At 53.4% G+C, this 18793-nt stretch overlaps 9 protein-coding genes across 9 annotated transcripts; 4 read left to right on the plus strand and 5 right to left on the minus strand.

Moving 5' to 3' along the window:
• Positions 1-63: 63 nt before the first annotated feature.
• CLUP02_02386 (uncharacterized protein) lies at positions 64-1011 on the plus strand (the record flags this gene model as incomplete). The annotated part of the gene is made up of 4 exons (XM_049281418.1): positions 64-157; positions 215-278; positions 329-920; positions 976-1011. 4 exons carry the CDS (start codon positions 64-66, stop codon positions 1009-1011), a joined length of 786 nt encoding a protein of 261 aa, XP_049138561.1.
• An 86-nt stretch (positions 1012-1097) lies between these two features.
• CLUP02_02387 (WD domain-containing protein) lies at positions 1098-3718 on the minus strand (the record flags this gene model as incomplete). The annotated part of the gene is made up of 7 exons (XM_049281419.1): positions 1098-1455; positions 1525-1690; positions 1755-1798; positions 1862-1967; positions 2053-2096; positions 2226-3465; positions 3514-3718. The coding sequence occupies 7 exons, from the start codon at positions 3716-3718 to the stop codon at positions 1098-1100; spliced, it is 2163 nt and encodes a 720-aa protein (XP_049138562.1).
• A 419-nt stretch (positions 3719-4137) lies between these two features.
• CLUP02_02388 (uncharacterized protein) lies at positions 4138-6009 on the plus strand (the record flags this gene model as incomplete). The annotated part of the gene is made up of 1 exon (XM_049281420.1): positions 4138-6009. The coding sequence occupies one exon, from the start codon at positions 4138-4140 to the stop codon at positions 6007-6009; it is 1872 nt and encodes a 623-aa protein (XP_049138563.1).
• A 577-nt stretch (positions 6010-6586) lies between these two features.
• On the minus strand, positions 6587-8974 carry CLUP02_02389 (uncharacterized protein; the record flags this gene model as incomplete). Its single annotated transcript, XM_049281421.1, has 5 exons — positions 6587-6742; positions 6794-7971; positions 8209-8618; positions 8699-8726; positions 8947-8974. 5 exons carry the CDS (start codon positions 8972-8974, stop codon positions 6587-6589), a joined length of 1800 nt encoding a protein of 599 aa, XP_049138564.1.
• Positions 8975-9036: 62 nt separating this feature from the next.
• On the minus strand, positions 9037-10930 carry CLUP02_02390 (uncharacterized protein; the record flags this gene model as incomplete). Its single annotated transcript, XM_049281422.1, has 6 exons — positions 9037-9515; positions 9568-10025; positions 10087-10525; positions 10578-10622; positions 10675-10809; positions 10912-10930. The coding sequence occupies 6 exons, from the start codon at positions 10928-10930 to the stop codon at positions 9037-9039; spliced, it is 1575 nt and encodes a 524-aa protein (XP_049138565.1).
• A 158-nt stretch (positions 10931-11088) lies between these two features.
• CLUP02_02391 (OHCU decarboxylase) lies at positions 11089-11625 on the plus strand (the record flags this gene model as incomplete). Its single annotated transcript, XM_049281423.1, has 1 exon — positions 11089-11625. One exon carries the CDS (start codon positions 11089-11091, stop codon positions 11623-11625), a length of 537 nt encoding a protein of 178 aa, XP_049138566.1.
• Positions 11626-11824: 199 nt separating this feature from the next.
• CLUP02_02392 (flavin containing amine oxidoreductase) lies at positions 11825-13461 on the minus strand (the record flags this gene model as incomplete). The annotated part of the gene is made up of 3 exons (XM_049281424.1): positions 11825-13041; positions 13093-13141; positions 13201-13461. The coding sequence occupies 3 exons, from the start codon at positions 13459-13461 to the stop codon at positions 11825-11827; spliced, it is 1527 nt and encodes a 508-aa protein (XP_049138567.1).
• Positions 13462-14274: 813 nt separating this feature from the next.
• On the minus strand, positions 14275-15492 carry CLUP02_02393 (uncharacterized protein; the record flags this gene model as incomplete). The annotated part of the gene is made up of 1 exon (XM_049281425.1): positions 14275-15492. One exon carries the CDS (start codon positions 15490-15492, stop codon positions 14275-14277), a length of 1218 nt encoding a protein of 405 aa, XP_049138568.1.
• Positions 15493-16756: 1264 nt separating this feature from the next.
• Positions 16757-17827, plus strand: CLUP02_02394 (uncharacterized protein; the record flags this gene model as incomplete). The annotated part of the gene is made up of 5 exons (XM_049281426.1): positions 16757-16776; positions 16872-16984; positions 17067-17280; positions 17356-17374; positions 17447-17827. 5 exons carry the CDS (start codon positions 16757-16759, stop codon positions 17825-17827), a joined length of 747 nt encoding a protein of 248 aa, XP_049138569.1.
• Positions 17828-18793: the final 966 nt, after the last annotated feature.

Here is an 18793-nt window from a genome sequence, read left to right on the forward strand (position 1 = left end):
CTGTCAAAAAGTCGTGTTGCAGCCACCAAAGACTCAGTTCGCGTTCGTTTCAACTCTTTTCAAATGAGCTTGATACGTGTCTTGGCTACCGGGCTATCAGCAGTCTTGCTCGTTGGTCCCGTTGCAGCGCAGACCACAGCACCAGCTTGGGGGCAATGTAAGTCATGATAGCCTCACCTGATCATGCTATAGTCAGTATCTAACACGGTCAAAGGTGGCGGCAGTGGCTGGACTGGAGCTACAAGCTGCAGTAGCGGCTATACCTGCTCAGTTCTCAAGTAGGTCTGTCATCACATCAATCCAAACCATCCGCTGACCGTTGAGACAGCCCCTATTACTCTCAATGTATTCCAGGATCCAGCACTCCCACAACCTCATCTACCAGACCTGTTTCAACGTCCACTACCCCTATCGCAACAGGCACTAACACCCGTACGACTTCTCGCGCAACTACCACTCTTATGACCGTGACCACCACGGATGCAGTTGGCAGCGGCTCTGTTCCTACAACTCTCGTCTCTGGATGGTCCTGGATTCGCGCCGTGGCCTCGCCCAACTTCCACAGCTACCTCCAGGCCAAGCCCACCGGCACGCCCAGCAAAGCCTACCTCGATTCACCTAGCAGCGCGGGTCAGTTCAAAGTTGAGGACGGCCAACTTGTGCATCTGACTGGATCATCGCCACTTTACCTCAATGTCGAGAACCCGACAGACAAGACGCAGAGAAAGCTAGAGACGTGGTTTAGTGCAAGCAAAGGCACATATGGAACTTTTGCCTTCCAGGGCGATACGCTTACTTGGAGCACACCCGACATTAGCCGGCCCAACGTGGCTGCATGGCTTGTTTGTGAGAACCAGGAGGTGTTCATTAACACGGGGGCATATCTGTATCAGACGCCCGTTGGTTGTTTTGATCAGACTGTGAGTGAAACCCTCGACTCTTGCAAGGTAGTGCCAGGAAACTGATCAAAATTAGATTCATTCCTACGGAGGTTCGACCGCAGACCTTTAGTATTACCAAGATATGTCTACTAAGTAGAAAGCTCGACATTCAAATGCATTGTCCTCCATGTAGTGCTTCAACAAGCCACACCACAACTACTCCACGCTCTCTTCCATCTTTCTCTTGCCCCCGGGATTGTTCATCACCATGGTAGTCTCCAAGGTGAACTTGTGCGGCCCCACATAGCTTTGTGACTTGCTCCCATCTGCGAGTGTTGTGTCCTTGAAGTACGACTCGTCGAGGTGTATTCCGCCCAGCAACGAAGCATGACTAGTAAAAGCCCACCAGACACTGAAATGCATCCCTGTCCCCATCGGCTCCAGACTCCATGTGATAGAGTTAACGTCAGTGCAGACCACCTTGTCGACCGTTGGTACTTTAGGACCAGTGTCCGTGTTGATGGTACAGTTAGCAAAGTCGGCGCCAGGGGTGGGCTGGACGGAGAATATGACACTGGTTCGGTTCGCGTTAGCAAAGAGTTTTGTAACGACTTGTCCCTCGCCGTCTCGTAGTCTAGCTTACAAGTTTCTTGTGCTTGGTGGAAGACTTCCCGCGAAGAACCTGTCCACCTCGAAGACTGCTGCAGTACGTGCGGAGTGTTCAGCCGGAGTAGAAGGGGCACCATGTGCCAAATGGCAGAGAAGAGCCAGACTTGCAAGATACCGCATGTTGAAGAGAACGAAATGATCTAGTGGTGTGAATTCATATACGACTCATCTCTCTCGGGGATGTTAGTTGAAATAGTGACGCACCGTCTTTATTTATGCCGGAGACACTCGGCCTCGCTCCCTTAACTCTGGTCACACTGAGCAGAATTCGACAATCCCGATAACCTCAAAGGATTACCCGAATATTCAACCGCTTTTCAATGGTCGAATGAGGGTCGCCAAAAAGGCCCTCAATCTCGTACCCAGAATCCAATATGATACCTGAAATAGAACTTCCTTGTGACAAACGGGTCATACCTAGAGAAGCAAACATCGACCATCCTGCGTTATACGAGAGTACCCAGGGCTTTGTGTAACAAAGCATACGACTTTTAATTCCTACCAATGGGCTCCTCATCTGTGTGAGCGCCCAAGCCATGCAGAGTTCTTCAGATCCAAGTGTAGCAACAACATGAACACGCAAAAAGGCATCCATCATGAACAAACAAAGTTGGTATCCCATTAACTTTTGACTAACCATCCGTCTAAACGCTAATCGTACGGAAAACACTGAACTCATCACCAGTAGCCATCAAGCTGCCAGTGATCTGGGGATGCCAGTGGAGCTCCTTGACGTTGGACAAGTAGTGGACGAACAGAAGCTGAGGCGGCACGTCCTTGACACCGCCGGTATCCTTGCTCTCCTCGTCGTCCAGCTCGACAGCCAAATCCCACAGAGTAACGGTGTTGTCGCCCGCCGCAACAGCAATGATACTATCGTCTGTGGGGTGCCACTCGATGCTCGTGACCTGCTCCTTGTGGTAGTTGAAGCTGGCAATCGGCGAGGGCTTGTCGGCAGCAGAGGTAGAGCTCTGCTTCCACTGGCGCAGATCCCAGACGGCGAATTCGCCGTCGTCGGCGCCAGACGCAAGCAGATGCGTCGTGAGGGGTGACCACGACATGACGTTTACATCGTGGTTGCTGACATGCATTGAAAGCGCGGGCTTTCTGCTCTTGCTACGGACATCCCAAACGCGTATTGTGCCGTCGCTTGAGGCGGATGAGAAGACAGACTGTTCCGAGGGACTCCATTGAATTTCCTCAACGCTGCTGGTGTGACCCTGGAATGGCCGGGTGTCGGTGACGAACCCGCCGCCGTCGGTGCGGGTTGTGACGTAAATGAGACCATCGTTGTCACCGGTGAGGAGCTTTCCACTGGGAACAAGGGGGGACCAGTCAAGAGCATAACCCTCTGCTTTGTGGGCGCGAATAGTCGACACTGGCTTGTTCTGCTGCGCGGAGATGACGGTGCCCGGGTTATCGAAGGAGTAGATGTGAGGCGTAATATCGTGAATGAAGACGTTGGATGACTCGGTCATGGTGGCTGTGAGGGTCGTAGGAGGTCTGGAAGCATCTTGCGAGGGGATCTGATGGGCGCGGATTCGGTTCGTAGTCGAGTTCAAGGGGATCGCCTTGTGCTCAAGGATGGGCTCGGCGTCCTCATCGCCATCTTCGTCGTCGTCATCAGATTCCTCGTCGTCCTTCTCCGTACGGCTCAGACCGCTGAACTTCATAACCATCAGCTGGTTCTCGCCAGCCCTGGCGTTCTCTGCTTGTGTACCAGCCACGGTGTACATGGTGGCGGGATAGACCTTACGGTTGTCACCAAGACTGTCGCGGAGAATATCGAAAGACAGACAGGGCCATGGCGTGCTCAGGTTGTGCAGCATCTCGTAGGTAGAAACATCGGGCGCGAGTGTCTGTCCCGCCTCAAGCTTGTTTCGTCCGACGATGAAAGTGCCCTGGTCGACGGCAGCTAAACTGGTCAGCTAAGTTCTATGTCGCGAGGCCGTTGATATCGTACCTTCCCTCTCCTCAGCCTCCCTCTCTGCGTCAGGGCGTCCGTCAACACCGGCCTCCATAATTTCGTCCTCCTCGAACTCATCCTCGAATTCGTCCTCGAACTCGCCCATGTCGGGGGCCTTCTCGTCAATCTCCATACCCTCAGGGCGATCACCTCCCTTGAGGGGGGCATCCCCCATTTCGACATCAGCAGAGCGTTTCGACATGATTTTGGGCCGTCTTTAGAAAAAAGAAATGGGAAGTGGTAATCGGGATTCTGCTCTTCTCGAAGCCGGACTGCGACCTGCAAAATCCTAGTGCCGCAGAAAAAAAATTGAGGCCCCGCGATTTGTGGCGGCGACAGTACCCCGCGTGGCGGTGCTCTAGAATGGATCACTTGCAGGGGCCGTTTAAGTGTGGCTTGACTTGAAATCGAGAGCACGTGACCTCGTACGTCCGTCGCGTCACCCGCCATTCCACAGCTTCCAGGCGCACCCCCGTCCTGTCGGTGTTGATTGCCCCGCCAGGTCGAATGAGACCTTGAACACCAGACGAATTCAGGCTTAATTGTCGCTCGCACTCCGACCTGGGGATCTATGCCAACGCCGTTCCCCTCGAAGATGGTATCTAGAGGATTGCCGGCACAATGGCGCCGCAGCAGAACACCTTCGCCATCATTCCAGACGCCCCCGGGCGCGTCAGTGGCCCCGCGAACAGGCCGCCGATGACATCGAAGCAGGCTCAGAAGCTATACAAGCAGGCGAACAAGGAACCGAGACGATCCAAGGCTGAACAACGGAAATGGGAGAAGGAGAAACAAGAGGAGATTCGCAAGGAGCTCGAAAAGGAGCGCGCGGCAGTCAAGGCCAAGGCAGCGAGAGAACGAAAAAAGGCCAAGGAAGAGGAGGCCCGAGAGAACAGGCGAAGGGCTGGGCAGCCTCTGTTTGACTGTCGACCAAGTCAAGACACGATCGCGCGTTTCGTACGAGGAAATGGTTCGCACAAGAAGAGAGATTCATCTGGAGAACCGATACCAAAGCCCGAGACTGCCTCTGCCGCCTTGGCCGATATCAAGCCGAATAACTTGGCGTCAACCGCGGCTTCCAAGCCTCCTCTTCAAATTGAGTCATCAGAAGAGAGAAAACCCTCAATTGGCTCCATGGCACCACCTCCTCATCCCTCACAGATATCAAAGTCGGCCATGTCATCTGTTCAAGGCGCAACTACTTGTGAAAGACAATCTTCGGCTGAAGGAGTCGTGCCGAAGCCAATAGACAAAGATGCTCTCACACGACAGCCCCTGAAGCCGCTATTCACGGCACCAGAAAAGGCCCCAGCTGTAATGGCTTCCATTGGACCTCCTCCACGACCTGCTGTGAAGGCCAAATCAAGGCCTTTCATGATGCCGAAGGCGACATTACCAACCCATCAGCCACCTCGGCACAAAATTTTCAAGCAAAAGCCGTCTCTCCAGCCTTCTATCCACATCAAAACAGAGGTCTCACTGCCAAAAGAGTTGCCATCCCCAAAGTCTGCACCGCCAAAGTCATCAACGGCGATGCCTCCGCCTCCAGTACCATCACAGAAGCCCAGAGTAGAGGCTGCAGAAGACAAAGCGCCGACGGACGTTCCCATACCAATAATTGCACCGTCACCAGGAGTCCGATCGAAACAAATTCTACCGCCACCAAGGCCATCAATACCGCAGATGCCTCTACCAAGCACACAAGCAATCGTGCAAAATTGTTTCGATGACTTCTTCCCCACAGCCTCACAACTCGCTGTAGAGCTTGAAGAGGATTTCGATGGAGCTCAAACTGCACTGCCTTCACGTCTGAGTGCTCCCATACCAAGCAAAGCTCCTGCTCAGGGGTCTACCGGACCTCTCAGTCGACCAAAGGAGACAGGGAGCCTGGCGAACGAAAGAAACTTACCACCAGCAAAGAGCAACTTCTCGGCCATACAAAACCATGAAAGCAACTTGAGTTCGCGGCATAAACAGATAGCCAACCTAGGGACACATGTCCGTGCAACACAACCACCAACCTCTATTACCAACAAACTCCAGACCCGACATGGGCTGGCTCAAAAGGAGCAGATTCAGAAACAACAGCAGCAAAAATACATGATGCCTCGAGCGGTTTCTGGCCCAAAATTGATCACACATGGTGTGATTGCAGCAGCACACAGTACGCCTCTAGTCAAGCGGCAGGGTGCTCCGCCACTCATTGCACCCAACCGGTTTCCAAATCGTGGCATTCTTCAGGAAATCAGTAGCAACCACCGGCCTGCACCAAAACCTACAGTTGCAAAGGCTTTGCATGTTTTTGACGACTTTTTCCCCTTGATCTGCACTCAGGACCTGATGATGTCCTCTCAGGAGGTGCTGGATATAGAATCCCCGGCCAAAGCAATGACACAGTCATCTTCAGGTGGACCGGTAACAAATTCTGCCTCGTCACTCATTGAGATGGATTTGGGGTCTATAGATTGGGATGATGACTTGGATGATTTTTGATTCGATACATGCATACACGGAAAGGATGGAACAAACGGGCATGAGGTCCAGACCTGAGCATCACAGCGCGTTAATGATTAGCAATAGGAAGGCACTTCTGGAATTCTATACCCACAAAGACGCAAGAGCATGAGCATGCCGGTTGCTTCATTAGGAGACGAAAGATTTTTCCTCTTTTTCGTTAGTAGCAGATGCCAGACCCAAGGGAGAGGTTCCGAACGATGATAAGACGGAGTAACTGAATAGAATTATTCACGAGAAGACTCTATACAGGGGATTGTTTGCGCTCCCTGCCGCTAGAACTATGTGCTCGTGTCCTTGATCATGTACAGCGCGTGCCGCTACAAGGAAAATCATCCGCTGAGAGACCTTGTCCCTCTCACTGGACTCCTCAAATATCAAACCCCTCAATTGAAGGGAGGAAGCAAGCCTATACCGTGACCATGGGAATCTCTGACCGATCATGTGATGCCATCCCACCCCCAAACGCCGAGCTAATGCCACCCATGCAACCGGATGACGCCAATTCTCATTCGTCTCTTTGAAAAACTGACTTTGCGTCACTCTATGCCGCAGCTCAAAGATAGATTCCAACCCAGGCTGTCTTGTTCGTAGCCTGTGTCTCGCAACCATCGACTGCACAGGTGAGTTTGCTTTCATCGTCGCGCCCAAATCCGGTATTCGGGCGCTTAGCTACCGGCTTGCGATTCTCGTAGCAGTCTTCGCAGTAAACCTGGTACAGCATCAGTAAAGTAAGTGGGACGCGTGTAATGTTGATCCTTACATGTCCGCAACCCTTCAAGGCCCAAAAGTGATGTTCACTGCGCTGGCGCTTGTTGCCCTTCCGCGCAGATTGCTTCCCGTTGACAGGCACGTCAGGGTCGTAAGCCAGTTCCTCGTTGCATGCTGGACAAATCACAACTAAATCGGAGGCGGTGTCCCTCGTATATCCAGGTCTAGGGGGAGGCGGAGCTTGGTGGACTGGTTTAGGTGATTCGGCGCGTTGATCGAAAGCGCCGTGCTCGTATTGAAGTTGGATATTGCCAAGGGGGTTGTTCAGGTCTCCTCCTTGATTAATACGATTGTGCAACATGCCGAGTAGCTGTACCTCGTCCTCAGGACCAGGGTAGAGCCTGAAAGGATACAGGTGGCGCCTTAACCCGGCTGCTAGCCCACTGAATGCACTTCCGTTCGGGTTCAGCATGAATCCGACCGGCTGTCGACTGCGATCGCGCTGACGAGGTGGCTGTGGAGGCGGCGGTACATGCGTACGTCTTCTCGGAACTTCGGGTGAGTCGTCGGTGAGGTCGATGACGGGTGGTGCATTGCCCGCGAGAATGCTACTGTCACTCCGCGAGAAAGATGGCGGGTTCCTGCCTTGGGAATGTTGTCTTCTGGGATTCGTGGGAGGTCGAGGAGCATGTCTCTGGATAGGGCTGTCGGGTTCGTTGGTCAGGTCGATGACATCGGCAGGGCCGTTTTGGTTGTTTTGAGGTCTCCTCTCGTTTCTATCCTGTTCGAAGTACAGCTCCAGATCCACAAGAACATCGCCTGAGCCATTATGAAGGGCGGCACCGCCTCCACGTTGCCCTCGCATGCTTTCATCTCGGCCACCTGGAGGTGGCATCCTTTGTTCGCGGAGCTGTGGCAACTGATCCATCTCGGCAAGAAGCGCAAGCTCAAGCTCGTCGGCAAGATCGGGAGAGAAAGGGTCCGAGTCGTTAAATAGCGGATCGTGAGGGTCAATCTCGAGTGACATCAAGGACTCTGAATCGGACTCTGAAGGCTGTGCCTGTGATTGTGAATCAGACTCAGGGTCCCAATCCACCTGCGCATCGGCTTCGGAGTCGAATATGCTTGAGCGGTGATCGACCACGTCGGAGGAGGATTCGGGAATGTAGCCTTGGTAGGCGGCCTCGATGTCGCTATCGTCGTAAAGTTCTTGCTCAGGCAAAAGAGATGCTACCGAGGGAGAAAGCGGAATCGTAGAGAGCCGAGACGGAGAGGACGCAGTCGATGGAGAAGCTGATATTGAGGGAGAAAGTGGAATCGTAGAGAGCCGAGCCGAAGAAGACGTCGTCGATGGAGAAGATGGTGGAGAAACAGAGCTCATATTATGTCTATCGAGCCAATATGGGTTGGCGCTGGAGAAATAATTAGCTTAAGTCCGGCAGCTCCAGTCAGCATGTGGCTACGCACAAACCGTCTGTTCCTCGGGTAGGTGTCTTGCGTGCGGGAGGAGAGTCGTAGTCGTGAAGGTCGGGTCGTATCGGGAGACGTAAAGTAGAAGTGAACCTCCTACGACGGGCACAATGGTGAAGCGACCATCCCGTGGAAGCTGTTGGTGTGATCGAGATGTGGAAGAAGGAAGAAAATCCGAGGGCGCTTCGGAGCACAAGGAAGAGGCGAGGTCCTTGGACTTGCCCGTCGTGGTTGTGGTGTTGTTAGGTTGGTGGCGGTTAAAGGTCAAGTGCGGGTCTAGGCCATTCAGCGGAAAGAGCGACGGATGGTTTGGCGCTTCAGCCTTAGATAAGCTCGCACAGTGCAGGCGCTGCAGGGGGGCAACACCGCCGATAAGGCAGGAGCACCTCTGGACTTTCAGGGTAAGCCTGTAAGGTGAGGTAATTGCGGCGGGATATTTGCTAAGCGACGGTGCCCTGCATTCCCCATTGTCTCCATGCAAGCTCACCAGGTAAGGTAGAGACGGTAATATGTCCCTAAAACGATTATGTCATAGTCCCGAAAAGGGACAGAAATGTCAGGATGCACGTTCGCCCCAGCACACTACCTTGTGAATAAGCAACTGCCTCAAGGTGTCTCGAGACATCTTTAAGCAGAGTCAGCAAGCCTTTCACTTGACTGATATGGGGATCCCGATGGTTTTTATTTGTTCCTTCGCGGTTTTCTTGCAAGACCAGAGTACTTCATACTTCATACCTTGTGAGCCCAAGACTTCGGATATCATTTTAGATGCGACTCTCCTGTCCCCATTACTTATAATACAGATCGCGAGACATGCATGTCTGCTTATTCTTGCTTGACTCCAAACACTGAAACAACGCCCTCCTCGTTGACGGAAACCAACTGCTTGGCCCCAGCACCCCACTGGACCGACAATGCAGCCACCGACGTTCTGAGGGGCTCTGACCATTTCTTGGAGCTCTTGGTGTACTGTTGGACAGTAATGCCGCCGGCACCCGCGGTTGCCAGGAACTGCCCACTGTAGTCCCAAGCAAGTGACTGCACTGGGCCCCCGGTCTCTAGTGTCTTGACCTTTGCAGCATCTCCCTCCTTGCGCAGATCGAAGATGGTTACAGAGCTCTGACCCTTGGCTGTGGCTGCAAGCCAGAAGCCGTTTTCTGAGAAGGTCAGCGCCTCGACAGCTGCGCCGAGGTCGAATGCAGCCGCAATCTCCAACGTCGTTGTCATGAAGAGCTTAATCTCGCCTGTAACGGTTCCAGCCGCGAAGAGGTGTCCATCGGGGTGGAAAGCAGATGATGTGAGGGCTGCGCAGGTTAGCAGGCTGGCATAGGAGTACTGGGGGCTTTAGTCGCTTACCAGAGTCGGCGTAGGCACGGCTGATCTTCTTGAGGGTGTTGAGATCGTACAAGACAATGCTCTTGTCCGAGCCAACGGATGCGAGGAGGTCGCCGGTAGGGTGAAGGCTCAAGGATGTTGCAGGACCTGCATGTTCAGAGATTGACGCAACTTCGCTACCACTCTCGAAGACCTTCACTGATCCCTTGCTCGTGGCAAAGATGAGCTTGCTACCAGTCCACACAGAGTCGATGACCGGCTCGTTGACCGCAACTTGGCGTTCGACCTGGTCTGCCTCAATACAGTATATCGCAGCATCTCCTGAACGACCACTGATGGCCGCATAACTTCCTTCGGTGGCCAGCGACGAGGCATTCGAAACCGGTGTTGAAGTGGATGCCACAGTGGTCAACAGGGTGACCTCTTCGGACGTAGCCCAGCCCTCAGGGACCGGACGCTTCTTGCGGCTCTTGGAGAGTCTGTGGCTTGTTAGTGAACCGTTCTAGAGTTACCCATGCCTGTGCCTTCTGGAAGACTGACTCTTGATGCTTTGCGTTGACCTTGTCAACCCATTCCTCCGGAAGACCTTCGGCCGAATCAATAGCCATGGCATTCCCATTTGTGGCTCCAGCGCTGACGCTGACCTTGGAAAGCGCCTCTCTAGCCTCATCTCGCTCCTTGGACAGACGCGCAATTACTCTGACCGCGGCATCGTGTTGGTACAATGCTGTGGCAAGCTCCTCTCGTGTCCTCGCAAGCTGTTCTTTCAGGTTGAACGTCTCGAGAGCGAGCGCATCCCACTCATTCTGGAATGTCGCAAGCAAGGCCGGAATCGAAGTGAGCGTCGGGGGTCGGGGTCGGACAACGTGAGACTGTGTCAAAGGAAGAAGGTCCTCGATCGTCAGGGCTTCGCCAGTAACAGGTTCGGTACCATTCTCCTCGATGTATTTCTCGATCAATCGCTTCTCGAAGACGGTGCCTAATTACAGTCAGCATTTTGGGGATTGACGCGACCAGGCGCAAACACGTACCAGACTTCTTTGAGGCAACGGGCTCCTGAGGAGCTTCTCCAGAAACTGAGAAAGCAGTCAGCAGTTGCGCAAGATACTCCCGAGTATTTGAACCTACTGGCGCACAGCATTGTCTCGAATGTAGCGATATGAGCCGTCACAAAGTTCGTCCGCGTCAACTTTTCCCTTCCAAAACAAAACTTCAGCCTTGCCGCACCTGCTGTTCCAAGGCAGTGTGGGTCTTGCTTCGCAGCTGGTGAGCACGAGCCACTCCATCACGTGTGGCTAGTTTTGATGGAATGTCCCGTCATCGGCGCCTCCCGTCCTGACTTATCTTATCTCTATCTTATCGCACCGTGAAGTATCGCTGACATGAGGTCTACCTTACCTAGGTAAGGTAATACCTAAGGTACCTCATCAAGCACCTTCCACTGCCTCGAAAGCGATGTTAAAGAATAAGCAGGTCATGAACGGTCATTTACTCATTGCTTCATCATAATCCAAAACAGCGAAGTGCAATTTGCAGTTCACTATGGCTTCTCTACCTGACGTCAAGAGTCTCAACTCCCTCCCCATGGAGCAGCAGGCCAAGGTCCTAGATGCGCTCTTCGAGCCGAGCCCCGCGATTCACGCCTGTCTTCTGCCCTCTATTTCCACAACATCTTTCCAGTCTTACGACGAGTTCATCAATCAAGCTCAAAAGATCTTCGAGGCTCTTACGGCGGACCCTACACAAAAGGCGCAGCTACACTCAATCATCGGTTCACACCCGCGTCTCGGGGCCAAGAAGGTTGAGAGTGCTCAGTCCGCCGCAGAGCAAGCCCAGCTTCAGAGTGGAGACGCCACAGAGCTGGCTGCGCTGAACGCCGAGTACGAGGAAAAGTTTCCAGGCCTACGTTACGTGGTGTTCGTCAACGGTCGAGGTCGGCCGGAAATCATGGAAAACATGCGTGCTCGTATCTCGCGTGGTGACTTGGCTCTCGAGGAAATCGCCGCCATCCAGGCAAGTTGCATCCTTGAACTTGGATCCTCGAGACATTCTTCTAACGAGATAGTAGGCAATGTGTGATATTGCCAAAGATCGTGCAGCGAGGCTGCTGGCCGCTTCAGGATGAACGGCATAGAGCGTCCTCGAAGACATTTGTCGGGTTCAATCGTCTGATTCATTTCCTAGAAAAGAATTCCCAGCCCCCGTCTAAGCCTATAGCACATCCCAAATCTAAGGTAGCTTGCCTATGAGAAACTGTCCGACGCCTTCCTCGGTCCAATCACAACTTGGCGTTCTCGTCCAGCAGTCTCAAAAGTCTGCCAACACGCTCTGCCTCACGGTAGCCGCTGACGACTGCACCAGCCACGCTTCCACGGTTTTCCATCTCTGTGTGCTCACCGGCAAATCCGAGTCTTCCATCCCATACGGGCCTGCTTAGCTCCTTGAAGTCAAGTGGGCTTCGCTCCCCATTTTCTGAAATAATTGACGGCGTGGTCGTGGCACCGCGGGAGAACTCGTCTGTCAACCAGTTGGTCAAATTGGTCTCGATCGGCTCCGCAGGCTCAGATGATGGCTTGAAGCGAGAGACAAGGAACTTGTGGTAGGCAGTCGCAACTTCCTTCTGATCGAAGCGGAGCAATGCGGTAGCAGGAGTTTCGGAAAGGTACGTCAGCAAAGTCGGACTAGGGCCAGGGAGAGACGGCCCAGCGAAGTTGGCGCAGACCAGAGTCGACGCCTCGAAGATTTCGGCGGGGGTAGAGCTTTCGGTCACGGGCTTCGTAGATGTGGGCAAGAAAGTGTAGGATCCTGCTTTGTCGGCCTCGGGCCACCAAGCTGTCTGGTACTGGAGCAGCAACTTCTCCAGGACACCGACGTGGGTGCCCTTGATTACCTCCTGTAGGCGCGGCGGCAGCGCAGGGTTGAAGGTGCTTTCAGGTAGAGTCTTGAGGGTACCGAGCGGGATGGTAGAAATGGCCGTCTTTGCCGTGAATTTGTTGCCCTTGGCGTCGACAATTATAACTCCGTCTTGACTTTGCGAGATTTCAGTAATAATTGTGCTCAGCTTCACCTCAGTGCCGTTGGCCTTGGCGTCATCAAGGACCTTTTTGACCAAGGCCTCATAGCCTCCCTCAGGGGCGGCATCAGAACCTCCAAATGAGGTGGTAGTCTCCCATCCAGCCCACTTCAGAGAAGCTTTTTCGAGCTTGAGTCCCAGGGGAATCTCGAGGGAGCGGGCAAGGCCGGCTGCCAGATCCTTCTGAGATGAACCTGATGCGGGCTGCGTCGCTACCTGCGTCGGGTCAGCAGGGCTGGTTTGGTTGACGTCTGAGGAAGGATCAGGGGATGCAGAAGCTGAGAAAAGAGCCGAGTTATCAGCCAGAAGGGCGGATGCGAGCGATGTAGATGGAGAGGGCGCTGGGTGCGGGAGCTTCAATGATGCCTGAGCAGCACCAAGGGACGCCCGCAGGTTGTCGGCGTTGGAACTTGAGAGACGGCCTGTTCTTTATCAATACAGAATATCGCGGTATGGGCCAGAGTCTCACGCACCAGTTGGGCCGTAGATCACACCCTCAGCAGCCTTGGGTAAGTGAGCGGCCTACTCCATCTCATTAGCTTCTGATCTCTATTACTCAATCGCGTCCATGTCAAACTCACAACGCCAAAGTCTTGGGCGATATATCTCGCGGGGTTTCCTTCTTTGTAGCCGTGAATCCAGCTGCATCCAACATCAATCTTGGCATCTCCCTTCACCCACGTACTCGCACGTCCTCCAGTTCTGTCTCTAGCCTCAAGTACCAACACTTTGCGACCCTTGCTAGCAAGCTCCCGGGCGGCAACGGCGCCGGACCAGCCGGCTCCGATCACAATTGTGTCCAAAAGTTGATTGCTCATTGCTACAATTCTGCGTTTGAACATGTGTCTGAATCCTGAATGTTGAACAAAATGTTGGGCAATGGGCCTGACAATGTCGTGCTTCAGCTTCCCGGGTTAAATCACCCCGCCCCAGTGTCCCCGCCATCGTCCCCAGGCCCAACGTCACGGCGGGGCCCGGGAAGATGTCCGACCGGGCCGACCATCGGAACTGGTGGGGGTTCCTTCTGCGTCGATTCCGTTGTAACACCGAGAATTGTTCTCATTCTCTGTAGCACCCCGCTATCAATACAAAATCCCTCGATACGAAGAACCCTCGACACGAATCACATCTTTCAGCCTGATTCCAATGTGACTTCTTCTTACTCTCCGGACTTTCGGACATCGGAATTCCAGGCGGAATCATGGACGGAATCGAAGGCAAGTTGAGGCATAGGCCTCCGGCAGGCAAGTATTGCCTTTGAGTGAGTCTTTTATTTCTCTTCTTATTCACTTTCATCTATATGAAGGCTGAGTCTGTAACTCAACGCCTGCTTTATGGCGCCGTATCCAATAGCGCATGATGGCCAATCCTCTCTTTTCCTGCCAGGCCAACAATGACAGTGAGTGACCTGCTTACGGCGCTCATCTCATATGTCCTTAGACAGAGCCAACTGGCCATCCCGTGACCTCAAACTTGGTCGAAAATATGCTCCTCGAATGTCGCCTACGCATTGATAGGCCAAATCTGATTCATGCTGCTTTTTTTCTTTCTTTTCCAACCCAGCCCACCCATTCCGGCGCTACTAGCCGCTTTACTTTTGTCTTGGATTCGAAATTCAACCAAATTGGTTCTCCTTTACCCGTCATCCAACGGCACTACCTGCCGCCGACCCAAGAAATGCCATCCAGCTCATCGAGATACTCTTCGTAGGAGCTGCCATCGTCGTCAGTCTCACCAGCCTGTGCAGATCCTCCGAAGATGGCACCAAAGTCAGAGTACACATCTTCCAAATCGTCGTCGTCGGCCCACGCGTAGGAACACTCGTGTGTTGATATGGGAAACGCCAGCAGTCCGTCATCCTCCATTTCGTCCAGCATCGTGCTTGAAGGAGCTAGAACTGGTGACCGGGTTGGGTTTAACCTCGGCGATACAGGTTGTATCCGAGTTGATTGAGGCGTCCATGGAGGCGATGGCTTTCTTTGCGCCTGGGCGGACAGGGCATTCGTTGGATGAGGAGTGCTTGGAGAGATTCCGGGTCGCATCAGAACAACCCTTGCTGGCAGTGGCTGCTGTCGGTGTTCTAGGTGTGCTGGCGATTGTGCAACAAACCTAGCTCCTGTGGCTAGTTGCTGGCCGTGGTGAAGTACAGCCGCATTGGCAGCTGTCACGGCGATACCGATATCACCGCGCTGTGTCGCCTCATTTCGGACACGTAGCCGAATCCTATTGAGTACTGCCGCTCTCAACATGATGGAGCTCTCTCGAAGTAGGCCCTGTTTGCCGACCTCGGGCGAGGTGGCTACAGCAGCCAGCTTCACGAAACGCTTGTCGCCCAAGGGACCGGCTTCACGGTTGATGATATGTGTCGCGGGTAATGAGTAGGGCTGAGAAAGTCGACTTGTTATGAGATGAAGCCTCAAGCGTCGCTTTTTACAACTCAGCCCGGCTGTGTATGGGCCGTCAACATCGGACTCGGCTCTAGCACGCTTTACTCTGTTGAAAGATGAGGGCTGGCTCGAGAAGACGAAGTTGGCCTTCTCCTGGCTGGGAGGGAAGACGAAAGGTGGTACTGTCGGCGGATTTGTGGGTGAAGAGGTGATTGAGTTCGTCTGGGTAGTTTCAGCGGATGTTGTTGCGAATATCTTTGATCCATGCTCTGGGCCATGGGCACTGGTGGTAACCAAGGTGGTTCTGAGGATTGAAGCTGAAGGGCAGTTGGACTCATGCTTGGCACATCGTCTCAAAGCCTGTGGCGAGAAGAGATGGGGGTCGATGTTGATACCGCCATCGTCTTCGCAAGCTGAAGTTCCGAGGCGCCATGTCTTGAAGGGTTCCAACGCATTGCGGTTCAACGAACCGACTTCAACCACCATCGTTATCTTGTTGTCTCTGCTGATGCCTCTCGTTCAGATGGAAGGAGACGACCACTCGCTTCTTCCGGGTGACTGAGTCGCGTTGGTAGAAAACAATGCTCGGAGAGCCTGTTCATATCCCACGGCCACTCCCACGCCCGATCTAACTACCGTCCGCTACCAACATGGGGGCCGGGTGACGTGACCCTACAGAGAATCAACAAAGTCCGTCGAAAGGTTAAAGCGGCATAAGAAAAGAAGATGATGCTGGAGTGGAGCAGCCAAGGTAGATGACGAGAAAAGGGCCCTTACGCTAAGTGCGAGCGACCTTCCTAGCAGGATGCGTGACAGAGAGTGGGGAGAGCGGGAAAGGCGAAAAGGCTGATGCCGTCCGCAGCTGCAAGACAAGCACGAGACCCCGTCTTCTATTTATTGCTCTGCTCCGTACGTACTCCATACACGTTGCCCGTCAGACGGGTCCTCAGGCGAGTGCATAGAAAGCGGGGAGAGAGGCACAGCGTGAGAAGGGAGATCAGCACAAACCGACGGGGCGGAACCGCCCATTCGAACTTTGAACGTGACCAGCTGGTGTTCCACCCCCCTTCTCCTCTCTTTTCGAGAGCCCGGGAACCGTGCTACCCATTGACAGGACGGGCTAAGAAAAACAAAAAGTCGTGGTTTGACTGATGTGTGGGCGTGTGAGGGAGAGTCGACAGGGGTCGCGGAGGTAGGAATGGGCAGAGACCTGGGGAAAGCTGGCAAGGGGCGAATGAGAGGGTCGGGATGCGCCGGTCACCCCCGGTCCTGCACCAACCCCGGTCTGGGGTCGAGGGGGGGGGGGGGGGGGGGGCGGAGATGCGAGTGACATGGGCGGGAAATTTGGGGCGTTTTCAGCCTTCAGGCAAATGGACGGACATGCGTTGGGTACGGAGTAAGAGTAGTTGTGTATGTTTGAGTAAAGTAAGCATGCTATGCAGCGTGGTATACAGGAGCAAAAAGAAGTCGGACTATGTGGAGATGTGCTTGTGGTTCTTCCGTGGCTTTATTGCATTCGTGTTTGAAGCGCGTCAAGGTTTATCACAACCAGGGTACTCTGGACACTAAGAAGACTATGTTCAACTATTAAGAATGGATCAGGAATCGAGCTACTATTTTACGCACTTGCTGTGCGTTGGAAAAAACAATCCCGACCTGGAGTTAGAGGCCAAGCCCGGACGGATAGATGCTACGGTACGGACAAACAGGGAGGCAGAGACATATTTCCTGCACCCCGGACCGGGTGGTCATGTCCGGCCCAGAGGCGATGTGGCAAGCTGCATAAGAGAACACCTAGACCACTTTCTTGACCGACTGGCTTGCTGACCTCTTCTCCGTTTGCCTATTGAATGGACGCTCGGAAGCTGGGCAAAGGCACGCGTCAACAGTGGAAGCTGGGAGTCGTGGGAGGATCTCACCGAAGATTCAAGACAAGATACAGGCTATGTTTCTGCAGACACATCCATAATCCAGCCAGGTACTTAGTTTCTACAGTCTGGATGCTTACCACCAAATCGTTCGCCACTCGGCAGGTTTTGGCCTTGTTTCTCACATTCCAGTGCTTCTGAGTGATTACTATCCGAATTTGTTTAGTTCAATATCTCCGATGTTGCAAGCAAGTGCAATTCCTGAATTTCCGGTCAAGTTTCATGGACCTGGCACCAAGAGCCCAACGTTTCTTTTTCTCGCGCAAGTGGCTTGGGTCACCCGCTCTGCTGGATTTTCGCCGCCCCTTTTGACCACGCTTGCGCTTGCGATATCGCAGCATTCAAGGTGATTGTTAGCTCGAGGGCCTCATTCTTCACTTGTGCCGCTGTCGAATTGAGCCCACACCCTTCATGTTGCCAGATCCGTCATAGGTCGTCAGGTCCTTTTTGCGAGAGTTAAGTCTCCAGTGATAGGTCTACAATACCCGAGCTGGATGTGATGACTACCTTAGCATGTCAGGAAAGGATACCTTGAGACAGATGATCTGCTCCTTTGCCTCCCCGTCAAAAACATCAGTCTCCTTGCTCGCCTCCCTGTAGTTTCTCGAGTACCGAGAGCCTCGAACGGTCAAAGCGACACGGGATGCAACACCACAAAAGGAGCAGCCAAGCACAATACCGATGTGACGCCAGCAAACTCCCATTTGTTACCACACTTTGCGGGGAAACCAGCCTCGTCCAACCATGCCCCGGGTTTTGGCTCTCCTATCGTGTACGTGCGTTCACCGTTTACGCCTGTTGTCAATCACCACGGGGTGCATAATGCAGCGCTCGCCGCTGCGTATCCAACGAGAATTGTTCCGAGGCCGCTCATCGGCTGCCAGCACAGCTGAGAGGGGGGCGAGGCGAGACTTCGAATGCAGGATGCCCGGAATGGCTTCGTACGGTAATGCGTACCCCCCCCCCCCCCTTCCCTAAGCCTGCTCACCCGCGGATGGCTGCTTGTCGCTTGCTTGCAAAGCTGGTGGTATTGAGCCGCTAAGTTTGAAGTGGGAGGGTCACGCGTGGCCCAGAATATATATATATATATATTTTTCGCTGAGAGTGATTGTGAGCTAAAGGTTCTTGGGTTGAGGGAGTATTTGTTAGCCAATGGGCTTCGTGACGAATGAACATTCAAGGCTTGGTGAGAGCAACAAAACTAGTCGTGCTAGGCGCCTGTTAGTTGCGGCAAAGACATCAGAGAGGTGCCAGGGTATACCCCATCTCGGGTTACCCATCTTGGGAACAGAACTAATGCTATGGGTGTCAGCAAGAGGCAACTTGACTCCGAGTAAGTTAAATAGTTGTGGATGGATGGTTTCCGAACCAATGCTTCTTTACTAGGTACTCTTTTCGTGATCGATCTTCTTAGATTAATTCTCTCTGCGCTGCTGGCTTGCCTTTACAACACTCCAATATTTCCATGACTTTGACTTGCTAGGAAAAATTAACTCATCGCTTAGGGCTTGAAAGGATGGAACGCCCGCAAGCTGCGACATGTTGCATGACAATCCCAGTTTTTTCGAGTCAGCGATGCCCAAGATGGACTCAGTCCCTTATTCAACTACCCTTCAGGGCCAAGCGGCCACAATTCCCATCACCTGTCAAAATTTTCCGCTTTCGCAGGGGATACTGGGGCCAAAGCGGCGCCACACTGCATGTGTAAGGTGACAGACAGGCAACCCGACTAGAAATCAGCTGAAGTTCGTTCTCGGTCAGTTGAGAAGACGGGTCGCCGACGGCCCCAAGGGTCAACATGTCAGCAGAAGTTCGGGCAAACAGGTGGGACATGTCCATTCTCCTGCAGGGTCTGAGAG

This window comes from Colletotrichum lupini, chromosome 2, assembly GCF_023278565.1.
Source record: "Colletotrichum lupini chromosome 2, complete sequence".
In the NCBI taxonomy this organism is placed as follows: domain Eukaryota; kingdom Fungi; phylum Ascomycota; class Sordariomycetes; order Glomerellales; family Glomerellaceae; genus Colletotrichum; species Colletotrichum lupini.